This window comes from Notamacropus eugenii, chromosome 1 (genome assembly GCF_028372415.1).
Source record: "Notamacropus eugenii isolate mMacEug1 chromosome 1, mMacEug1.pri_v2, whole genome shotgun sequence".
Taxonomy (NCBI): Eukaryota; Metazoa; Chordata; class Mammalia; order Diprotodontia; family Macropodidae; genus Notamacropus; species Notamacropus eugenii.
In genome coordinates, this window is record NC_092872.1 from 679,755,058 (window position 1) to 679,778,112 (window position 23,055).

At 37.9% G+C, this 23,055-nt stretch overlaps 1 protein-coding gene across 1 annotated transcript; it reads right to left on the reverse strand.

Annotated features, from left to right (window-relative positions):
- Positions 1–111: 111 nt before the first annotated feature.
- On the reverse strand, positions 112–5,590 carry LOC140519608 (olfactory receptor 1f45-like). Its single transcript, XM_072632818.1, has 2 exons — positions 4,670–5,590; positions 112–180 (listed from the first exon to the last, which is right to left on the reverse strand). The coding sequence occupies exons 1-2, from the start codon at positions 5,588–5,590 to the stop codon at positions 112–114; spliced, it is 990 nt and encodes a 329-aa protein (XP_072488919.1).
- Between the last annotated feature and the right edge of the window lie 17,465 nt (positions 5,591–23,055).

The following is a 23,055-nucleotide window of genomic DNA, read 5'->3' on the forward strand; positions in this document are numbered from 1 at the left end:
CTATTTCTTTCTTTCTTTCTTGTAATTTTTCCCTTTTGTTTAGATTCTTACTTCACAACACATGACTAATGTGAAAATACGTTTAATATGACTGTATGTGTATAGCCTATATCAGATTGCATTCCATGGAGAGGGGCCAGGGAGGGAGGGAAGGAAGAAAAACAATTTAGAACTCAAAATCTTATAAAAGTGAATCTTGAGAACTATCTTTACATGTAATGGGAAAAATCAAAATACCATTAAGTGAGAAGAAACAAAAAAAAAACACTCAACGTTTGTTGTCAGATATGGAGCTTGATGATTGTCTGCTTCTGTTGATCTACTTGACTGGATCCTCAAAGGGCAGCCTTTCTGGATGGGTGTCTCAGCTGGCCTTTCTCTTCATGGAAGTCATTCACTCTCAGCTGAATGGGTCAGTCTCCTGTTGGACTGGTTCAAGGAAGCAATTTGGCAGTTACACTGACTCCTCACTAGCCTTAGTTGCTTCTAGACTGGGCTAGGTAGAACATTCTGCCATTAGGGAGCTGCTGTCAGAGAAGGTTGGACAAACCACTGTGCTCTAGGTAGTAGCTACTGGAATAGGCCAGGCAGTGTGCTGTGTTACTGGGCTCTGCTCAGGGAGTGATGTTTCTATTGCACAAGCTGATGTGTTGGACTCCTTGAGCTCATTCTTTGATACGCAGCTACAGTCTTTAACCACTTTCAACCACTAGTCTTGCTGGATAGTATTACACTACCTTCATATATAATACTCTTTTCAGCTAGAGCTGTGGTGCTCTTTTAGCCATGGAAATCACTTTTAAGATGGTATTAACAGAAACCTTTCCTCTCTGACTACTTTAGAACCCTAGCTCTGAGGTTTCCCACCTCAAGGAAGGAAGCAGAAAGTTCTAGCCTCTATTATTTGATAATCCTTTTTTCAGTAAGGTACTCAACCTTGACTTATGGTGATCAGTCTCAATTCAATTATATTTCTTGGACATGGGAAATATGAAACAAAGACATTTGGGGTCTTATGCCGAGGAATAGCTAAGGACTAAACTATAAATGCAGTCTGGTCTTTCTAAAGTGTGAAATATTTATTCTGAATCTGAAACCTGTCCCATTTACATTGCAGGACCTCTGTCTTTTCATCCCTCCTGGCCTTTTGGCCCTGCTGAAGCCTCACTGAGACAGACTGCTACATAGCTAAAACATTGCTGTCCATGGTGCTTGCAATCATAATAAAGAAGACCAGGGTCATGTAAGCTGCATGGATATGCCTGATATCCTATAATTAGGGCATGGAGGCCTCTGGACACTGTGGTGAAAATGACACACAGGTCTTCTAGAGACAGGTAGAACAGGAGCACACTCAAAAGCATGGGAAGATATGGATCTCAAACAGTATATTCCACAGAAGAACTCCATATCCTTGTCCAACCCATGTCTCACATCTCTGCCTTCAAGTTTCCCTGGCTTCATTTAATTCTCAGCTAAAATCTCGCCTTCTATAGGAAACCTTTTCTTATCTCTCTTACTTCTATTGCCTTACCTCTGTTCACTATTTCTAAATTAACCTTTATATGGCTTATTTGTACATAGTAGCTCAAATATTATGTCTTCCATTAGATTGTGAACTCCTTGAGAGAAGGGACTATCTTTTATTTTTGTTTGTATCCTCAACACTTAGGAGAGTGCCTGGCATGTAGTAGGCATTTAGTAAATCATTATTGACTGACTGGCATCATTTGAGGGCATCACCATCACTTCACTTACTCAGGTTTGCATACTTGTCATACTTCATCCTTTACTCTACTTAACCCTCTCTGTATCCAAATGGTTACCAAGTGTTACTGATTTTACCTCAATAATATTTCTAGCATCCACTGCCATTTCTCTGCATTGCTACGACTCTAGTTGATCTTGATTTTTTCAATAGCCTACTGAAAGTTCTTCCTACCTCAAGTCTCTGATGTCTCCAATACATCTTCCCACATTGCTGCTAAAGAAATATCACTAAAGCACAGCTTTGACTATTGTACTCCCATTTTCAAAAATTTCTGGGAGTTCTCTTCTCCCTCTAGGATAGGCATTTGAGCCCTGAAAAAGATAAAATATATATGGATAGACACATATGCATATATGATGTATATTTGTATATATTTGATATCATTTGTCCAATATAATTAGTTTCCTTTTTAATCCTATGCATTTTATGTATTTATTAACTTTATTCTGAAAAGAGGTCCATAAGCTTCACCAGAATGCCAAAAAAGATGTATAACCCTTTTCTAGGACAAATTTCATTGTTTGGTATTTCAAGTCCACTGTAATCATGCTCCCACCTGTTTTTTCACAATGTTTTTCACCCCTTACACTGAAAACAAACCAACATACATTCCCCATACATGTCATTCCATCTTCTATCTCTGTGCCTTTGCAGTAGTTGTTCTCCATGCTGTCTCATCTTTGCATTACTTACTTTTGTATGAAGTAAGTAGTATTTAAAAATTCACCCTCAGGATAAAGAGAAGTTTTGCAAAAGATTGTATTCTAACCTTAGAATGCCTTTTTTTAAAGCTCAGCTCAGATGCCATTTTTTACTTAATAGTGTTCCTGAATCTACAAGCTTCTAATGCCCCCTGAAATTAATATATATTTACTTTGTAAATTTTTTGTGTTAATTTATATATGTCTGCCTTGTTTTCTCTAATAAGATGTAAGATTCTGGAGCGGAGTTTGTCTTTGTTGCCCCAGCTCCTTGTATAGAACTTGACATAGAATAAGTGCTTAATAAATACTTTGATTGATGCTAAATGTTTCTTTTTTTTTTTTTTGCAGTTTTATGTGCATTCTTTTTTTTTTTTTGTTATACAATGTTATGGATATGCTTGCTTATTTTATAGTTTTATTTATTTATTTTTAGATTTTGACATTCATTTCCACAGAATTTTGAGTTCCAAATTTTTGCCCCATCTCTCTCCTCCCCCCAAGCCATAACACCTTGCATTCTTATTACCCCTTCCCTCAATGTGCCCTTCCTTCTATCACACCCCACCCTTCCCTTATCACCATCTTATCTCTAAGTAGATCTCAAGATGGAGCTCTACACCCCATTACTTGTATTTCTTACTTCCCAGTTGTATGCAAACACAATTCTCAACATTTGTTCCTAATACTTTGAATTCCAACTTCTCTCCCTTCCTCCCTTCCCACCTACCCCCACTGAGGAGGCAAGCAATTCAATACAGGCTATATATGTATCATTTTGCACAAGACTTCCATAATAGTCATGTTGTATAACAATATATTTTCCTCCTTCCTACCCCGTTCCCCATTTGTTCTATTCTCTCATTTGACCTTGTCCCTTCTCCAACCTGTTTACTTCTAATTATTCCTTTCTTCCAATTGCCCTCCTTTCCATGCCCATCACCCACTTGTCCCCTTCTCCCCTGCTTTCCTGTAGTGTAAGCTAGATTTTCATACCAAATTGAATGAGCATGCTATTCCTTCTTTAAGCCAAATGTAAAGAGAGTAAGCTTCATCTTTTCCCTTTCACCTCCTCCCTTTTCTTCTCCATTGAAAAATATTTTTCTTATCACTTTTATGAGTGATAGTTTGCTCCATTCCATTTCTCTCTTTCTCCTCCCAATATATTCCTCTCTTACCCCTTAATTTTATTTTTATAGGTATCATTCCTTCTGATTCAAGTCAAATTTCTCTCTCTCTCTCTCTCTCTCTTTCTCTCTCTCTCTCTCTCTCTCTCTCCCGCCCCCCCCTCCCTCCCTCCCTCTCTCTCTGTGTGTATAATCCCTCCACCTACCCAAATACAGAGAAAAGTCTCAAGAGTTACAAATATTATCTTTCCATTTAGGAATGTAAACAGTTCAACTTTAGAAAGTCCTTTATGATTTCTCTTTCTTGTTTACTTTTTCATACTTCTCTTGATTCTTGTTTTGGAAAGTGAAATTTTCGCTTCAGTTCTGGTCTTTTCATCAAGAATGCTTGAAAGTCCTCTATGTCTTGAATGACCATTCTTTCCTCTGAAGTATTATACTCAGTTTTGCTGAGTGGTGATTCTTGCTTTTAATCCCAGTTTCTTTGACTTCTGGAATATCCTATTCTAAGCCCTTCTATCCCTTAATGTAGAAACTGTCAGATCCTGTGTTATCCTGATTGTATTTCCACAATACTCAAATTATTTCTTTCTAGCTTCTTGCAATCTTTTCTCCTTGACTTGGGAACTCTGAAATTTGGCCACAATATTCCTAGAAGTTTCTCATTTTGGGCCTCTTTCAGGAGGTGATTGGTGGATTCTTTCAATATTTATTTTGCTCTCTCTTTCTAGAATATCAGGGATTTCATTCCTGAAGCCTACTTTGATCCTGCTCCTCCCAGAGTCACGTGGCCGAGGCTGGGCTGGGCTCTTCTCCACATTTGGTGTGACAGACCTTTCCTGTTGGCCTTCCACATCACCCTGGGCTGGAAATCTCCTCCACTCCATCTTTATGTGGCTTCTGCTGCTCTAGAATTTGTTAAGAGTCTTTCTTTATAGGTATTTTATGGGCTATGAGGGAAGAGTTAAAGTATGTATGTCTTTTTACACCGCCATCTTGGCTCCACCCTGATACTAAATGTTTCTTGAAGGAAATTGAGTTCAATGATTCTAAGGCATTTGCAAAATCACTTTTGGAAGAATCAGTCTCTGCACAGCTGCCTTCATGTCCTGATTTCTCAGGCTATAGATAAAGGGGTTAAGCATGGGGGTAACCACAGTAAAGATAACTGTGGCCACTGTGTCCACAGCTGAGTATGAGGATGAGGGGCGCAGATAGATGCCCATTATGGACCCATAGAAGAGAGAAACCACAGTGAGGTGGGAACCACATGTGGACAGGGCTTTCTGTATTCCTTGGGTAGAGGGGATCTTCATCACATTGGAGAATATTAAGACATAAGAGATGGCAATGCATGTGAATGGGGTAACAAACACCACCCCACCAACAGTGAACACCATCAGATCACTGATGTAAGTGTCTGAACAAGAGAGCTTTCGAACTGGGTAGGGATCACAGAAGAAGTGGGAAATGATGTTATCAGAGCAAAAGGACAATTGAGCCATGAGTAGTGTATGTAAAAGAGCATGCAGATTAGTGATGATCCAGGATATGGCCACCAGAAAGATGCAAAGTGCAGGACGCATGACTGCGGTATAGTGAAGTGGGCGACAAATGGCCATGTAGCGGTCATAAGCCATTACCACTAGAAGAAACCCATCCATGTTTACAAAAGTAATAAAGAAATACATCTGCATCATGCACTCCACATAAGAGATAGAGTTGCTTCTTATTATGTGGTTTACCAACATCTTGGGGATTGTAACTGATGAAAAGCAAATGTCAACAAAAGAGAGGTTGGCCAGGAAGAAGTACATGGGTGAGTGGAGTCGGGCATCTAAGCCAATGGCTAGCATGATGAGCATGTTCCCAGTTACAGTGACAAGAAATATACACAGAAAAAGCCAGAAGAGAATTCGTTGCTGTTCTGGATGGCTAGAGAGTCCCAGGAGAAGGAATTCAGAGATAATAGTTTGGTTTTCTTTGCTCATATCTGCCAGAGAAAAAAATATAGGTACACAAACAAAGAATAATAGAGTTTTAATAGTTAGATTAATAATTACATAGGTACAAGGAACTAGTTTTCTTACATGCTTCTGAATCTAAGATATTTCTTTATTTGGTAGTATTTAACTGCAAAGTTAGTTAGTCTAAACTTTTAGACTAATGATCAAATACTTATGTCAGGAAAATGAGCATTGGATTATGCTTGCAGAACTGACTTATAGTCAATAAATAAAGAAATAAGGTATGTTGTTCTGCATGAAGAAACAAATAATGAGCTCACTTAGCAGTTGGTAATATCAACAGATTTTACAACGTTCACAAAGGACATACATTTGTGACATTCATGTGATGAGTTGAACATTTAAACATTTAAATTTTGCATCCTTTTCACCCTTTCACCCTCATTCACACTTGTACACTTCACCTTCTCACTATTAAGAACTTTTTTGAAATTCATGCAAGCTATTATTGGCAGTGAGAGTCTGCCTTGAAGTCAAGAAACCCTAGATTTACTTAAATCCAATCTCTATATACTAGCTTAAGGTACTAAACCTTTCAGTATATCCTGAGGTAACTCTGCAAGACTTTAAGGCTTCTCTCCAAAAATTTTTAATTTTATTTTAAATTATATTTTATTTGTTTCAATTAACAGTTTTTCTTATTCTTTTGTTCCACTGAAACCATTAAAAAAAAGAGAAAGAAATCTCTTGTAACAAATGTACAATCAAGTCAAACAAATTCTCATGTGCCTATGTCCAGAAAACATGCTTCATTTTGCACCCTGGTTATATCACCATTTTGTAAGGAGATGGGCAACATGCTGATTCACCAGTTCTTTGGAAATATGGTTAGTCAATGTCAAAGAATTTAAGTTGTAGAAGTGAAGAACCCAGTGAAATTTTCACTGTCAAAGAAATTTTCTGCTCTGGTAATTATATGGAATATGAAATCGCAAGCACAGATTCAAAGAATAGATGACAGGGTAGGTAGACATAGCTAAATATACACAGATAAATTTTATCAGTGATATTTACTTCAGTTGCCTGGATCTAATCTACAAAGTAGATCTTTAGTTGAGATTAAGTTCGTACCTATTGATTTTATACTGCTGCCTTTTATTTTAACACTGTAACTCTATTAAAGCAGCCAAACATACCAACTCGATCAATTATTTTATAGTTTTAAAAATGTAACATACTAAATAAAATGTGACCCTTCTAAGTTTTAAAAAATTAAACAAACTATATGGCAGAAGAACAGTGAGGCATATAGTGAAGACACTGCACTTTTAATCTGAAGACTTGGATTTTAATATTTAATTTAATAGGCATTACTGCTTTTTAACTGTATGACCTTGAGTAAGTCTCTTAGTCTCCATGAACCTTGGTTTGTAACATGTGGGGTTAATGATACTTGAATTATCAACCTAAAAGTGTTATTTTGAATGATCACTTTAAAATGCTTTTTAAATATGAGCCTCAATTTTTTTTATCAGGCGCAACTGTATGATATAGTAAAGCAAGCTAGATTCAGAGCTTAGTGACCTAAGCTCAAATCTTTACTATTTACTATCTAGCATTTGTGTGACATCAAGAAGTGCACTCATATTCTCTGTACCTCAATTCCTGATTTTTGAAATGAAGTAGTTTTACTAAATGGTCTCTAGGGTCCCAATCAATTCTAAATCTATGAACTAAGAACTAATCTTATGATCTTATGAAGAAACATTGTTTCAATTCAATACTCTTAGATGTGAATACTCTTTCCAAGCTCACCCAAATTTCCTTTTGAAACTGCTACATTGCTCTAAGATTTCAAGATGGTTTGTGCCCAGTCTTATGGTGATTCCACATCAAAGTTTCCTTATGGATTTTCATAGTTGTTGATTTTAGGTGAGTCAGTTTAAAGATCTCTTCCTGCAACTATTTTCTTTCCCAGTCTGTCAGTCTTCACAAGATTCAGCTTCTTCACAATGAGATGTCTTCCATAATACAGTAGTAGAAAAAGAGAAGAGAAACTATGTAGCATACATCTCTGTGGAGGATATACATACTCTTAATGTTTTCCTATCAGAATAAACTTAATTTTCCATGCTGCTCTTAAAATGTAGAGAATTTTTGTGCTATAGATTCATAGAATATTAGATCAGGGAGGGACCTTAGAGTTTACGAGTTGCTTGGGTAGACTAAACAACACACGGTATAGGAATCCAAAAAAAGGGAAATTTATGTGTAGATTGGATTGATCAGAGAGAATGGGAACTTTGACTGAGCCTTGATGTGTAGGAAGTATTTAGTTACCAGAGGAGGAGGATAACAGTTTGGACAGAGGGAAATAGGGTACACCAAGTTTTGTAGGTGGAGAAACACAAAGTAGTGAGGAAGGGAAAATGAAAATAGCCAACTAGAATGGACATGGACATTAGAGGAAGAATGAGGAATATAACAAAAACAGTACAGTGGTGTCTGTTGACAGTTTCAATTTCCAGGCAGGAAAATCTAGACTTTCTTTAAAATGGAAATGGGAAATTTTTGTGAGACATTCCTATTTTATTGTAAAGGGCAGAGCGTTTAATTTGGATCTAGAAAATCTGATTTTGATATCAGCTCTAACTACCCACATGGCCTTAGGCTAGTCAAGCTCTTCTTTGTTGGTCTTCAGTTTCTTTAAAAAGAAAGTTTAGGTCTAGATGATGTTTAAGGTTCCTATCAGCTCTCAGTCCTAGGATTCTCTCTCAAGGACCACAGGATAGTCTAGTTTTTACCGAATAGCAACTGAACCACTGACCTTATCATGATTATTCTATTCTCTGCTGTAAATTGTGTCCTGTCCTTAGTAGGGTAAGAGGCAGACTAGGATTGCCTGAGATATAATTTCTCACTGACTTTGATCTGGACTGGAACAGGGAGCTGTATGTGTGTATCTGTGCATAGTTATGTTTATTATCTTTTTGTCTGTCTGAACATGAGTTTTTTTTTTTGTGTGTGTATGTATATGTGTGTGTGTGTGTGTGTGTGTGTGTGTGTGTGTGTGTATGTGTTTGCAGCATTGCTCTGGTTACTTTTTCCCAAGCCTTACCTGGAAGGTTTGTAAAGACCTCAGGCAATGTCACTTTAAGTCCTGGCTCTGTTACTCCTTTTTCTTTCCTCTAGGTAATGGGAAATTCATAGCCAGTCAACAATTGAGCACAGAGAAGAATTCTTCCTGGAATAGATGAGATAGAAACAGGGACTGTTGGTCCTTGGACAAGATAGGGTGGACCTTGTTCTTCTGTCCCAATGGGGTTCTATGTTGGGGTTGTGGTGGGAATATTTACCAGTTTCATAAACCTCTGAGATTTTATACCCACACCACTTCATTAACAATAAATGTGGAATAATGTCCCTGCTGTATTTTTCTTTCCTATGGTTTTCATTTGAATACATGGAAGTGACTAGAATTCTAGATATGACTTGGCCACTCATTATCATTTTGGCAAGTCACCATCCCTGTAAGAGCCTGAGATTTTTCTTTTCAAAAAAGAGATTATTGAATTAGATGATCTCTAGGGTCCCTTTCTAATTTAGAATTCTACTTCTAATTCCTTCTATGATTATATCAATCTTGGGTTTAGAAGGAATATTGCAGGTCATCTATCCTGCCTCCCTCTTATCCTTAAAAGATGTATAAATTCTTTCAAAGAGATCCCTGACAAGTGGTCAGTCTCTTTTTGGATGTAGCTTATGACAGGGAGCTCACTACTTCACAAAGCAATACATTCCATTTTAAAATAGCTCAAATTGTTGGAAATTTCTTTAGCAAATTAATCAAAAATTTACTTTTCTATAAATTCTATTTTAGTTACACAGAATAAGTCAAAACTTTATTCCATATAAAAGGTTTTCAGATATTTGAAGGTATTTCTTATGTTTCCACAAAGTCTTATTTCTAGAAGATAAAAAAGGTGCACTCCTTCAACTAATCCTAATATGGCATGGTTTGAAGCCCCCTGATCATCTACACTGCTTTCCTCTTGTTAATAAACTTACAGCATGATTTCCATAATTAGCTCTATATTTCAGATGGGAGCTATATTTTGTCTGGTACAGAGCAGCCATCTGAAATTCATGTTCAAAACAGAACTCAGTTATATTTCCAACCAAAACCTTCCATCTTTTGAGCTTTCTTTTGTGAACACAACCTTCTCTCTAGTCACTCAGGTCTTCAACCTCTATATTATCCTCATGTTTTCACTCTCCTTCATCCTACCATGTTGTCTAATGTGAAGAGGAAGAAACAGGAGCATTAAATGACAGAATGAGAATTCAAGACTTTGGTGTTGTGTTCTCCATGAGGCATAGCTGACATGTGGTAGTAATTAGGAAAAAATACATGGGCAAGTTAGTTGTGGACTGAGGTAAAAGAAAGCAAGACTTGAGGCAAGAAGAGGAGTAGAAGGAATTCTTTTGTGAGTTCCCCTCCTCCCACACAAGTGGATACGTGCTGCCACCAGCATGAAAGACGCTTAGTTGAGCAGGAGAACTAGTATTAATGAAGTGGAAATTTGAGTTGAGTCTAAGGAGCCACCAGTCAGGAACTATAAGAGAATTAACACTTTATAAAGTTTCTCAGAAGTTTAGGATTCTGTTCTGAAGATGTTAGTGCCCTACACCAATATGGCACTGGTATCCCATGTGCTGGTCACTTCTTTTGTCTAATTAATTCAGCTACCTCTACAAAATTAAAACTATAAACATCATCACTCCCTAAAGAATGACCATCATCACTCCCCAGATAATGACTCCCTCAGCATAAGACTATTATATGGTTAAATAGTGTTGAAGGAAGACCGCTACCAATTCTAAAGCACACACATTGTACACTAGCTTTGATATCCTCCCTTTGGGCCTTTAGTCCTGTAAATCCCCTCAGTTCTAGAGGGAGTCCCAATACTTCTATGGGTATTCTTTCTATTGATTTTTTTTTACTATTTTGATTCTGACATGTATTCTTTTTACTGATCTACAATTATCAGAATTTGAAAGGAATTTGGATAATTTAGTTTCTCATCAAGGTGAAGCTGTTATAATAAATATGGTAGGGTGTATATGAATTGAGAAAGATAATTTTTATCATCAGGCTACTAGATTTATCAACTAAGTAATGGTAAGTTTGATGGCTTCTTCACTGGATCCTGGGTCTGACTACATATTTCATGTGATGACATGCTGGTCAAATCATTTTGAAATTATAGTTTCCAAAATTATTGTTACATATAAGGTCCAGTACAAGCTCACATGGTCCACCAAGAGAATGTCATCACAGATTCACATCACTGACCATTGAGCATCATCAGGAAGGATAGACAAATATGAGCTTAAGATCATTTGAGACTACTTCTCCCTTGTGTGCAGATGCCATCCTACTTTAAAGGTCAACACCTGAGGATATATATCATTTTCCATTTTGTTTTAGTGAATCTACACATGTCTAGCTATAGAAGCTAAGGTGATCTAGTTTCTCACTTTGCTAAATGAACCCTCTCTCTCCTATGTCCATTGAAAAGCCTGTTTTTTTTTAACAGATTGCTGAACAGTACTGTCAGGATACAGAACCCAGGGAGAAAGTGACTATGGTATCCCATAAAGCAGAGAGACCATTATAGGTCCTTTTTGGGGTTGAGGGTCCCCTCTGTGTGGTATGGCCTTTATCGTACATGGATTTTTGCTAACTTACTATATACTCCATGAATTATATTTCCTTATTATTTTCTTCAATTTTTACAAACCCAAATTAACAAATCGATGCTGGTGTAAGTACTCTAAGAGGCTGAAGAGGGTTCTGGGAATATCAAGACATCACCAAGTTGAGCTATTGTCCCTTAATACAATAGGTCTCAGAGGAGGTTTTGAAAACCTCTGAAAAGCATTTGAGGTGCTGTGCAACCCAAAAGGTACATATGATTCATTCAATAGTATTCATTCAAGTTTTACCATGCTCAGAAAGTCAACTTCAAATCATTCCCATTTTGAATCAGGGTCAAGTTGCATGCCCAATAAATATTCAATTTGGTGAATATTATAGACCTTGTCAACTAATCCATCAGATTGTGTATCTAGTGAAGGAGATCCTGTACTCAGAGACTGATTGTATATAGTCATGAAAGAGATTCAGGTCTCCACTTTTTGACAAATATTCCTGAGGTTCCAATCAATCAATCAATCAATAAGCATTTATTGAATTACTGCTGTGTGCCAGGAACTGTGGGTGGAACTGAGAATGCAAAGACAAAAATGAAACTGTCCCTGACCTCAAGTATTTCATCACTGGAAACAACGTATAAGTGCTACTAAGTGTATACAAGGTGAATTAAAAGTAATTGGGTAGAGGCACTATTAGTTGTCTCATATAGGAGTTGGCATTAAAACTGATCTTTTTATGAGGATGAGGGATTCTATAAGGTGAAGAGGAGGAGGGAGTACATTCCAGGCATAGTGGTGTGGGGGCAGCTGGTACAAAGACAAAGGCAGTTATGGGAGAAAGAATTCCACAGTAGGGAACAGCAAGATCAGTTTGATTGAATTGTTGCATTAAGAGCAAGGGAAGAAAGTGTAACAAACCTGGTGAGGTTGAAGCCAGATTCCCAAGGGCTTTCATGACCAAACAGGAATTTGTATGTCTTCCTAGGTGCAATAGGAAAACTGGAGCTTCTGTGAGTAAGGGAGCAATATGCTTAGAACATTTGCTTTTGGAAAATACCTTTGGTAGCTATGTGGCAGATGGTTTGGAGAAGGTGGAGATGTGAGGCAGGGAGGAAATTTAGGTGTCTGCTACAAAAGTGCAAAAACAGTTCTCCAGCAAAGAAAACAGAGGGACACATAGATTCCTCTGTGCTTCTCCAACACCTTCCATAGGAATACTATCACTGGACCGGTCAACGAAGAGATCCAGACTAGGACTCTTGCAACAAGGCTATAAAATTGAACAAACTAATAGGAAGTGACAGCTGCCATACTAGGGGGCCATTCCCTGCTATGTATTCTTTTTATAGGGCTCTAAAATTAAAGTGTGCTAGTGTAGGAAGTGGAAAATCCCTGTGCTATTCCATGACTAAGATTTTTGTTTTTTATATCTTTTGGAATATAGATTTTGTAGAGGTATTTCTAGGTCAAAGGTTATGTATGGTTTTTATAGTCCTTTGGGCATAGTTCTAAATGGCTTTACAACAGGGCTTCTTAAACTTTTTCAACTCTCTGCCTCTTTTTGTTCAAGAAATTTTTATGTGACTTCAGGTATATAGGTGTATAAAATTGGTATACAAATCAAGCATTTACTCAAAAGAAATCATAAAGAAATTTATTTTAAAACAATTATTTGGTATATATATAATTTTATGTTTTATTAAAGATAAAAGCAAATTTGCATGCTAATGAGATGGATGTCCTTGTTTATTTTTACATAAAGAATTAAATACTGCTGTAATATTAGATACTGCAGGACATAGAGCATCTTAAATGTCTTTCAGAATTGATTGATATTTTAATTTTATAGTCAATGCTGAGAATACCACTTCGCAAAAATACATAGTGGACAATGGCAGAAATATATTTACAGCCATTTTAGAAATTGTTGGAAATTCTGTCCTAATCCTAAGCCAAAATTCATTTAACAATTTCATACATACAGTAAAAACCCTGAAATTCGTAATATATAATAGTCTTGAATCTGAGCCCAGGTGTTTCTGGCAGTGTTCCTTGGCCTTGTGTCATGTGATGGCATGTGCAGAGAAAAGTGCTAAAGTTTTATGTTGAGAACCAAGGCTGCAGTCAAGCTGTGCATTGCAAAATGGGCAAGCCCTTCCAGAAACACCTCAGGTTCATTACATGTTTGATTTTGAATTAATTTTTGGTCATCGTGTGTTCAGAAACTTTTTATTGTCGCCAAATTTTTTGTGATCCTCACATTCAGTTATGTGACCCCATATGGGGTCATGACCCACAGTTTAAGAAGCTCTGCTGTACAGAATATTTGAATCATTTCACAACGCCACCAACAGTGCATTAATGTCTCATTTCCCCCGATCCCCTCCAACATTCGTCATTTGCTTCTGCTGTCCCATTAGCCAATACCAGAAAAGGTATGAAATGGTACCTCAGAATTGTTTTATTTTGTATTTCCCCAATCAATAATGAGTTAGAATATATTTTCATATGGCTATAGATAGTTTTGATTACTTCATCTGAAAACATTTGTCTTTTGATCATTTATCATTCGAGGAATGTTTCTTATTTTTGTCAATTTGACTCAGTTCTCTACATGTTTGAGAAATGAGGCCTTTATTAGAGAAATTTGCTTCATATTTTTTTCTTTTTTAAAAAATTAATTTATTTGTTTTCAGTTTTCAACAATCACTTCAATAAGTTTTAAATTTTCTTCCCCTCCATCCTACCTCCCTTCCCAAGATGGAATGCAATCTTATATGGATTGTACACATACATTCTTATCAAACACATTTTCACATTAGTCATGTTACATAGATAAATTAAAATGAATGGAGAAGCTATGAAATATATCAAATCAAAACAAAGATAACACAAGAGAAAGTAGACTGCTTCATTCTGCATTCTGATTCAATTTTTTTTCTTTTTATTAGGTGTTTTTCATTAATTAATTTTTAGTTTTCAACATTCACTTCCACAAGATTTTGAGTTCCAAATTTTCTCCCCATCTCTCCTCTCCCCTCCCCCCAAGACAGCATGCATTCTGATTACCCCTTCACCCAGTCTGTCCTCCCTTCTGTCACACCCCTCCCTTCTCTTATCCCTTTCCCCTCTATTTTCTTGTAGGGCAAGATAGATATTTTACCCCATTGCCTGTATGTCTTATTTCTCAGTTGCATGTAAAAACATTTTTTAACATTTGTTTTTATAACATTGAGTTCCACCTTCTCTCCCTTCCTCTTTCCACACTCACCTCCATTGAGAAGGCAAGCAATTTGATATAGGTTACACATTTGTAGTCATGCAAAACACTTACATAATAGTCATGTTGTAAAAAGGTAATTATATTTTCCTCCATCCTTTCCTGTCAACCATTTATTCTATTCTCTCTTTTGACCCTGTCTCTCCTCAAAAATGTTTACTTTTAATTACCCCCTCCTTCCATTTGCCCTCTCTTCTATCATCCTCCACAAACCCCACCTCACATAATCCCTTCCCTCTTTCTTTCCTGTAGTGTAAGATAGATTTTCATAACAAATTTAGTGTGCATATTAATCCCTCCTTAAACCAAATCCTACGAGAATAAGGTTCACTCTTTCCCTCTCACTTCCCTCCTCTTCCCCTCCACTCAAAAAGCTTTTCCTTGCCTCTTTTATTTGAGGTACTTTACTCTATTCTGACTTTCCTTTCTCTTTCTCCCAGTACATTCCTCTCTCTCACCTTTTCATTTTATGTTTTAGATACCATCCCTTCATACAGAGCTCAAACCTCTGCCCTCTGTCTACATATCTTCTTTAGTACCCTAATAATGAGAATGGTCTTACGAGTTACAAATATCGTCTTTCCATGTAGGAATATAAATAATTTAGCATAATTAAGTCCCTTATGATTTCCCTTTTCCTTTTAACTTTTCACACTTCTCTTGAGTCTTGTATTTGAAAGTCAAATTTTCTATTCAGCTGTGATCTTTTCATCAAGAATGCTTCAAAGTCCTGTATTTCTTGAATATCCATTTTTTCTCTGAAGAATTATACTTGGTTTTGATAGGTAGGTGATTCTTGGTTTTCATCCTAGCTCCTTTGACCTCTGGAACATCATATTCCAAGCCCTTCAATTCCTCAGAATAGAAGCTACTAGATCTTCTGTTATCCTGATTGTGTTTCCAAAATACTCAAATTGCTTCTTTCTGGGTGTTTGCAATATTTTTTCCTTGATCTGAGAGTGCTGGAATTTAGATTTATCAAGTTCAGAGAGGGGGAGGTTGAGGTCCCGCATTAGTATAGTTTTGCTGTGAATTTCTTTCTTTAACTGCCCCAACCTCTCCTCTAAGAATTTGGAACAGGACAGGGAAATTGAATGGAAGAAAATAGAGTTAGTAAGAATCATTGTGAAAAAAATTGGAGGGGGTTGGGGTAGAGCCAAGATAGTGGAGTAAAAGCAGGGACTTCCAGAGCTCTCCCCACAAACCCAAAGTTTCAGATGGAAGTAGTCTCAGTACTGACCTCTTTGGTATTTGTGTTTTGGTCTTTATCCCCATAGAAAGATTCTATGGGTTTTTTTTGCCCCTCTTTTGCTTTTTCTTGTTCATGACATTGATTGTGGGTTGTGGCTTCTAGTTCTTTCAGTTAGATGCTGCAGAAATTGGTGACAAGCTGACTTGTGCGGAAAAGCTAAGAGCAGGTTTTTGTTTTGTGTTTCCCTGATCAGCCCTGGGGTTAGCTTGTTAAGTGTGGGGGAGGAGTGGTCTGGTCATGGGAGATCTCCTCAGCTGAACTGAGGCAAAGGCAAGCTCAGGGGATGGTGATTACAACGGCCCTATTATCTTGCCATTTCCCCAGGAGTGCTGAGGCAAGCCTAGATGCCAGTCTGAGTTCCCACCCCTCCTGGGGCTCCTCTCCTGGTGCTGAGGCTTGCCTGAGTCCTAGTGTGAGTTTTCACTGTCCTGGGTCCTCAGTCCTTCCAGGTTGCCTCCGCCACAGCAGGAGGAATCCTCCTTAGCTATTTTCCTAGCCTCAGGTGTTACGAGACTATTTACCCCCTCTGCTGTTCCCGCTGATCCAGGATTTTTCTGGGGAAATATTTTATGGTTTTTTCGAGGTCATCAAGGGAGGAGGATAGAGCATTTGCTGCTCACTCCTCCATCCTGGCTCCCAGAAGTTCAAGTAGGTGACTTATCAACGTTTAATCTGTGGGCTGAAAGTCTCAGGAGGTGCTGCACTGATATCTGACGCTCAGTGGCTCTCACTGGCTCAGCTCTGCTGGTCTCCTACCCTTGGGTGCTGGTCTGCCAATTCCTCCTGCTGCCCTCAGGTTTCCTGTGGGTCCCTTCCACTCCACTGCACTGGACAAGCTGCCCTGTGCACTGTGGGCTCACCCCCAGGGAACAGATCCTTCCCGTGGACTTTTCAGTCTGTCCTGGCCTCCAAATACCACAGCCTGTCTCCCACTGGATTCTGCACCTCCAAAATTTGGTCAGATTCTCCTTTCCAAGGTATCCAAAGGAGTTTGTCCAAGAGCTTAGGTGAGTCATTGCTCTTACTCTGCCATCTTGGCTTCGCCTCAAGTGCTGGAATTTAGCTACAATATTCCTAAGAGTTTTCCTTTTAGGATCTTTTTCAAGAGATGATCAGTGAATTCTTTCAATATCTATTTTACTCTTTGGTTCTAGAATATCCGGGCAGTTTTCTTTGATAATTTCTTATAAGATGATGTATAGGCTCCTTTTTGGAACATGACTTCCAGGTAGTCCAACAATTTTAAAAGTGTCTCTCCTGGATCTATTTTCCAGTTTAGTTGTTTTTCCAATGAGATATTTCACACTGTCTTCCATTTTTCATTCTTTTGGTTTTGTTTTATAATTTTTTGATTTTTCATAGTCATTAGATTCAATGTGCTCCATTCCAATCTTTAAGGAATTATTTTCTTCACTGAGCTTTTGGACTTCCTTTTCCATCTGGCCAATTCTGCTTTTTAAGGATTTCTCCTCACTGGTTTTTTGGATCTCTTTTTCCTTTTGGGTTAGTCTATTTTTGAGGTGATATTTTCTTCAGCAATTTTTGTGTCCCCTTCAGCAAGTAGTTGACTTGTTTTTCATGATTTTTTTGCATCACTCTCATTTCTCTTCCCAGTTTTTGCTCTATGTCTCTTAATTGATTTTCAAAATCTTTTTTGAGCTCTTCTATCACCTGAGACCAATTCATATTTTTCTTGGAGGCTTCAGATGTATGAGCTTTGACTTTGTTGTCTTCTCTTTGTATAGTTTGGTCTTCCTTGTCACCAAAATAAGATTCTGTAGACTGATTCTTTCTCCAGTTTTTGCTCATTTCCCCAGCCATTTACTTGACTTTTGACTTCTTTATTGTTAGTTCTCTGCTTCCAGTGGGGGTGAAGGGTTTACTGTCAATCACTCAATCCCCTTACAATCTGTGGGCCTAGAGTTCCAGAAACAGTCACTGCCACTGCCCTTGCTGCTGCTGTTGCTTCCATGGGCTCCTTCACCCTCTCTGCTGCCCTGGGAACTGGGCCAGACCTCTGTATTCTCTCACACAGTTCCCACAGGTTTTTCCCACTGACCTTCCAATTTTTCCTTGGCATTTTGGGATGATGAAGTCTGGAAACTGCCACAGGTGCCAGATATTTAGTCCCACTGGGCCTGGTTAGGTCTCATCTATGCTGGTGGGCCCATGCTGCACTGTGCTCTGCTCCCAGTGTGGCCCAATAGATGCTTCTTTTTGACCTTCCAGGTTTTCTTGGGCTGGAGGTTTACTTCACTCTGTCATTCTGTGGTTTCTGCAGCTCCAGAATTTGTTTAGAGTCATTTTTTACAGGTGTTTGGTTGGGTTTGTGGGGAGAGCTCTGGAAGTCCCTGCTTTTACTCCACTATCTTGGCTCTACCCCAACCCCCTCCAATTTTTTTCACAATGATTCTTACTAACTCTATTTTCCTCCATTCAATTTCCCTCTCCTGTTTATTCAGTTTTTTCTCTTTCCCCATGATCATCCTCAAAAGTGTTTTTATCTAAAAATCGCCTCCCCAAAGCTGCCTTCCCTTTTATCAGTGCCCCTGCCCCCATCACCTTCCCCTTCTACTTTCCTGTAGGGTAAGATATATTTCAATATCCAACTTAGTGTGTATGTTATTCTCTCTTTGAACCAATTTTGAGAGAAAGGTTGCCTCCTTCCTCCTCACTTCTCCCCTCTTCCCCTCTAGTATAAAAAATTTTTCTTGACTCTTTTATTTGTGGTAATTTACTCTATTCTAACTCTACCTTTCTCTTTCTCCCAGTACATTCCTCTATCACCCTTTAATTTTATTTTTAGGTACCATCCCTTCAAATAGAAGTCACACTTCTGCTCTCTGTCTATAAATCCTCATTAGTACCCTAATAATGAGAAAGGTCTTTTGAGTTACAAATATCATCTTTCCATGTAGGAATATAAACAGTTTAACGTTATTAAGTCCCTTATGATTTCCATTTTTTCTCTACCTTTTCACCCTTCCCTTGAGTATTTTATTTGAAAGTCAGATTTTCCATTCAACTATGATCTTTTCATGAAGAATGCTTGAAAGTCCTCTATTTCTTGAATATCCATTTTTCCCCTGAAAAAATATACTCAGTTTTGCAGGGAAGGTGATTCTTGGTTGTCATCTTAGCTCCTTTTGTCCTCCAGAATGTCACATTCCAAGTCCTTCAATCTTTTAACGTAGAAGCTTCTAAATCTTGTGTTGTTCTGACTTGGTTCCCCAATACTTGAATGATTTCTGTCCGCTTCACTATTTCTTATTAACGTGGGACCTCTTAAATTTGAATATAATATTCCTGATAGTTTTCATTTTGGGATCTCTTTCAGGAGGTAATTCGTGCATTCTTTCAATTTCTATTTTACCCTCTGATTCTAGAATATCAGGGCAGATTTCCTTGACAATTTTTTGAAAGATGATGTCAGGATCTTTTTTTGATCATTGCTGACATGTAGTCCAATAATTTTTAAATTATCTCCACTGGAACTATTTTCCAGGTCAGTTGTTCTTCTATTAAGATATTTCACATTGTTTTCCATTTTTCATTACTTTGGTTTTGTTTCCTTGTTTCTTTATTTCTGATAAAGTCATTATCTTCCACTTGCTCAATTCTAATTTTTAAAGGATTATTTCCTTCAGTGAGCTTTGGGGCCTCCCTTTTCATTTGGCCAATTGTACCTTTTAAGGCATTCTTCTCTTCTTTGGCTTTTTGTACCTCTTTTACCATTTGACCTATTCTGTTTTTAAGGTATCATTTTCTTCTGTATTTTGTTTTGTGTCACCTTTACCAACCTATTGACTCATTTTTCATGATTTTCTTGCATCAATCTCATTTCTCTTTCTAATTTTTCCTCTATTTCTATTGCTTGATTTTCAAAATCCTTTTTGAACTCTTACATGACCTAATAACAATTCATATTTTTCTTAGATACTTTGAATGTAGAAGCTTTGACTTTGTCTTTTTCTGAGAGTGTCTTTTGATCTTCCTTGTCAACATAATAACTTTCTATAGTCAGATGTTTTCTGCTGTTTGCTCATTTCCCTAGCTTATTACTTGAGTTTTTCCTACTTGTTAAAGTAGGGCTCTGCTTCCAGAGTGGAGGGCACATTACTCCAAACTTTGGGGGTTTGCGCAGGTGTTTTCAAAGATTCTTCTAGGGACTTTTAAGTCTTCTATTCTTCCAAGGTGGTGTGATCTAAGGGGTCATGTTTACTACTCTCTTGGCTTGTGCTCTGTTCTGTGAGTAACCACAAGCAATTTTTTCTGCTCTGAAACTATGAAGAGAGTCCCTCTTCCACTGTGACCACAAACTCTGGTGTGTTAGTGTTCCTCCTCACTCTGGGACTGACACTCAAGATTGTGACTTGTATCTGAGTATGGACAAAGCAACAGAATTTGGCCTCAGTGCTAGCAAAAAGACCCATGTAATCTCCTTCTGACTAGCTGTTTGACCCTCAGTCTGTGGGCTGAGCTATCTGGAAGCAGCTACTGCCACTGCCACTGCTACTGCTAATTCAGTCACTCATAACGTCTGCTCCTGCTTTGCTGTCGCTGTGGCTGCTGGTGTGATCAGAATGGGACTGCCTTCCACTTTCACCCCAGTGTGACAGGTCTTTTCTGCTGACCTTCTATGTTGTCTTTGGAGTCTATGGGCTGAGAGGTCTAAAAACTACCACTGATGCTAGTGATTCAGTCATTCTGAGGCCTGCTTCTGGTTTGCTGGATCCTGTGTGGACTGCATTGGAATGTGATCCTCTCTCACCCTGGAGCAACAGAACTTCCCTGCTGATGTTTCAAGCTGTCTTGGACTAGAAATTTGTTTCACTCCATCTTGTTTTGGGATCGGCTTCTCTAGAGTTTTTTAGGGTGGTTTTTAGAGGTATTTGTCATGGTTTGGGGAGAGTTCAGGTGAGTCCTGCCTTTATTTCACAATCTTGGCTCCACCTCCCAAACTGCCACATCTTTGGAAGGACATTTGCAAGTCAAATCCATCAATCATAGGGTAATCAGGGAGCACCAGAAACCATACTATGTTAATTTCATTTTAAAGAGTTGACAATTTTAATTGAGAAGGCTTGATATAGTATGACAGAGTCTTCATGTTTTTGAGGGTTGGTGTGTGACATAAAACTTATTCTGTGTTGTGTAAGAAGCATAGCCAGGAGCAATACTTAGATGTGGCAGAGAGAAAGATTGCATTGTGATGTAAGGTGAAACTTCCTAGAAAATGGAACTGTCCAAAAGTAGAATGAGCTGTCTCAGGAGGAATGAGTTACCTGTCACAAGAAGCCTTCTGGTATAGACCTCTTGAATCAACTAATCAATAAGCATTTATTGAGCATGACTGGATACCAGACACTCTCTCATGTAACAGGACTACAAAAAAGAAATGTCTCTCCCACCAAGGAGCTTACTTTTATCAGGGAGACTATATGAGGAAAAAATACATATTTAAGTAGATGCAAAAATATGCATTATAAGTGTATTTTGGGGGAGGGCACTAGAAGCTGGGGGATCAGAAAAGTCCTTATATAAGAGTGTTATTGTTGCTGAGCTTTGAAGAAACAATGGATTCTAATAGGCATGGGTAAAACAGGAGTATCTTGCAGGCTTTGGGGAGAGCCTGTAGAAAGAGACAGAGGTGGGAGATGGAGCATCTTTCATAAAGTCAGTTTGACTAGATAGAAGTATAATAAAATTAAGCTGGAAAGGTTGGGATGGAATTAGATTGTGAGGGTTGTTAAATGCTAGCCTACTGGATTCTAAGAGTAGTACAGAGCTGTGGCAGTTTATAGAATTGGGGAATGACATGGTCAGAACTATATTTTAGGAATATTATTTTGTCAGTTATATGTATAGGATGTAAGAGGCTTTAGCTAGGAAGTTCATTCGGAAAGTTATTACAAACGAGATAACGAGTGCCTGAAGTAGGGTAATTGCTGGGTTAGTTGAGAGAAGAGGTTGTTGGAAATATTGTACAGGAGATTGAACTTCAGGCATAGATCAGACTCATGACTTGGGGTAGCTGAACTTTATTTTTAAAGATGTTGATAATCATATTTTGACAAAATGGTTTTTCATCTTATGTATTTTACATTTTGAATTTAAATACATTATTCTGAGAATGGGTCCATAGGCTTCACCTTCTTGACACAAAAAATGCTAAGATTCCCTGGCTAGGTAATCTTTGAGGTCCATTCACACTCTGAGATTCCAAATGCCTTGCAGAACAGTGTATATACTTACTAGTGACTATATTATTGGGAACATTATTATACAAATATCTAGGTGAATGGACAAGTTAGAAATTTAAAGTAATGCAGAGGAAAGTATATTATTACATGTAAGTTACGTACATTCATTTAAATTGAAACTAGATAGAATTGGTGGTGGTGTGTAAAGTTAAGTGTATCTCCTTCCATTCCTTCTTGATCATCAACACTAAAAATAAAGAGAAACACAATTACCAAACCTGAAGTAAAGACACTCCAGGAGACATATGACTGGATGGTGTATGCTAATTATTAAAATGACTAAAATTACTGTCTTTTATATGGGGCTTTGAGGTTTGCAAAGTACTTTACTTACCTCAGCTCATTTGGTCCCCACAAAGTCCCTGAGAGGCAGATGCTGTTGTTATCCCTATTTTAAAAATTCAGAAACTGAGGAAGATGGAAATTAAGTTGTTTCCCAGAGTTACATTGCTAGTAAGTGTCTGAAGCTGTATTTGAACTCATCTTCCTAGGTCCTGCACTCTATCTATGGCATGAGAGTACTACCTACCCTAAATGCATGTGGTCTTAACTTGAAGATCACATTCATGTTCTCATGGAGCTTTGTGATTTTTAAAAACTGATGTTAATTAGAAGTTTCCATTAGTGATATTGAGGAGACTTTGTCTCTGGCCATCTTGGGACACATTTGCATAGGAGGGCTGTTAGGCTTAGTTCCTAGTTACAATCACTCAGGAGAAAGTAAACATTCTTCCTTTGAGTTAACTTAATTGGATTACAAAAAGGTGTCCCTGGGTGATAATTTTCTACTCAAACAGAGGGGCCTAAATGTAGAGGGAGCAGAATTTCCTTGGGGCCTAATTATTTCTGTAGTGGTAGAAATTTTGCTTTGCTCTCACTCTCTGATGATGGTATAGCAATCACTAAGTCCCATCCTGAGTCTTATGAATCTCCCCAATTCAATTCAGTCATCTTTTTAATTGCTTACTCTGTG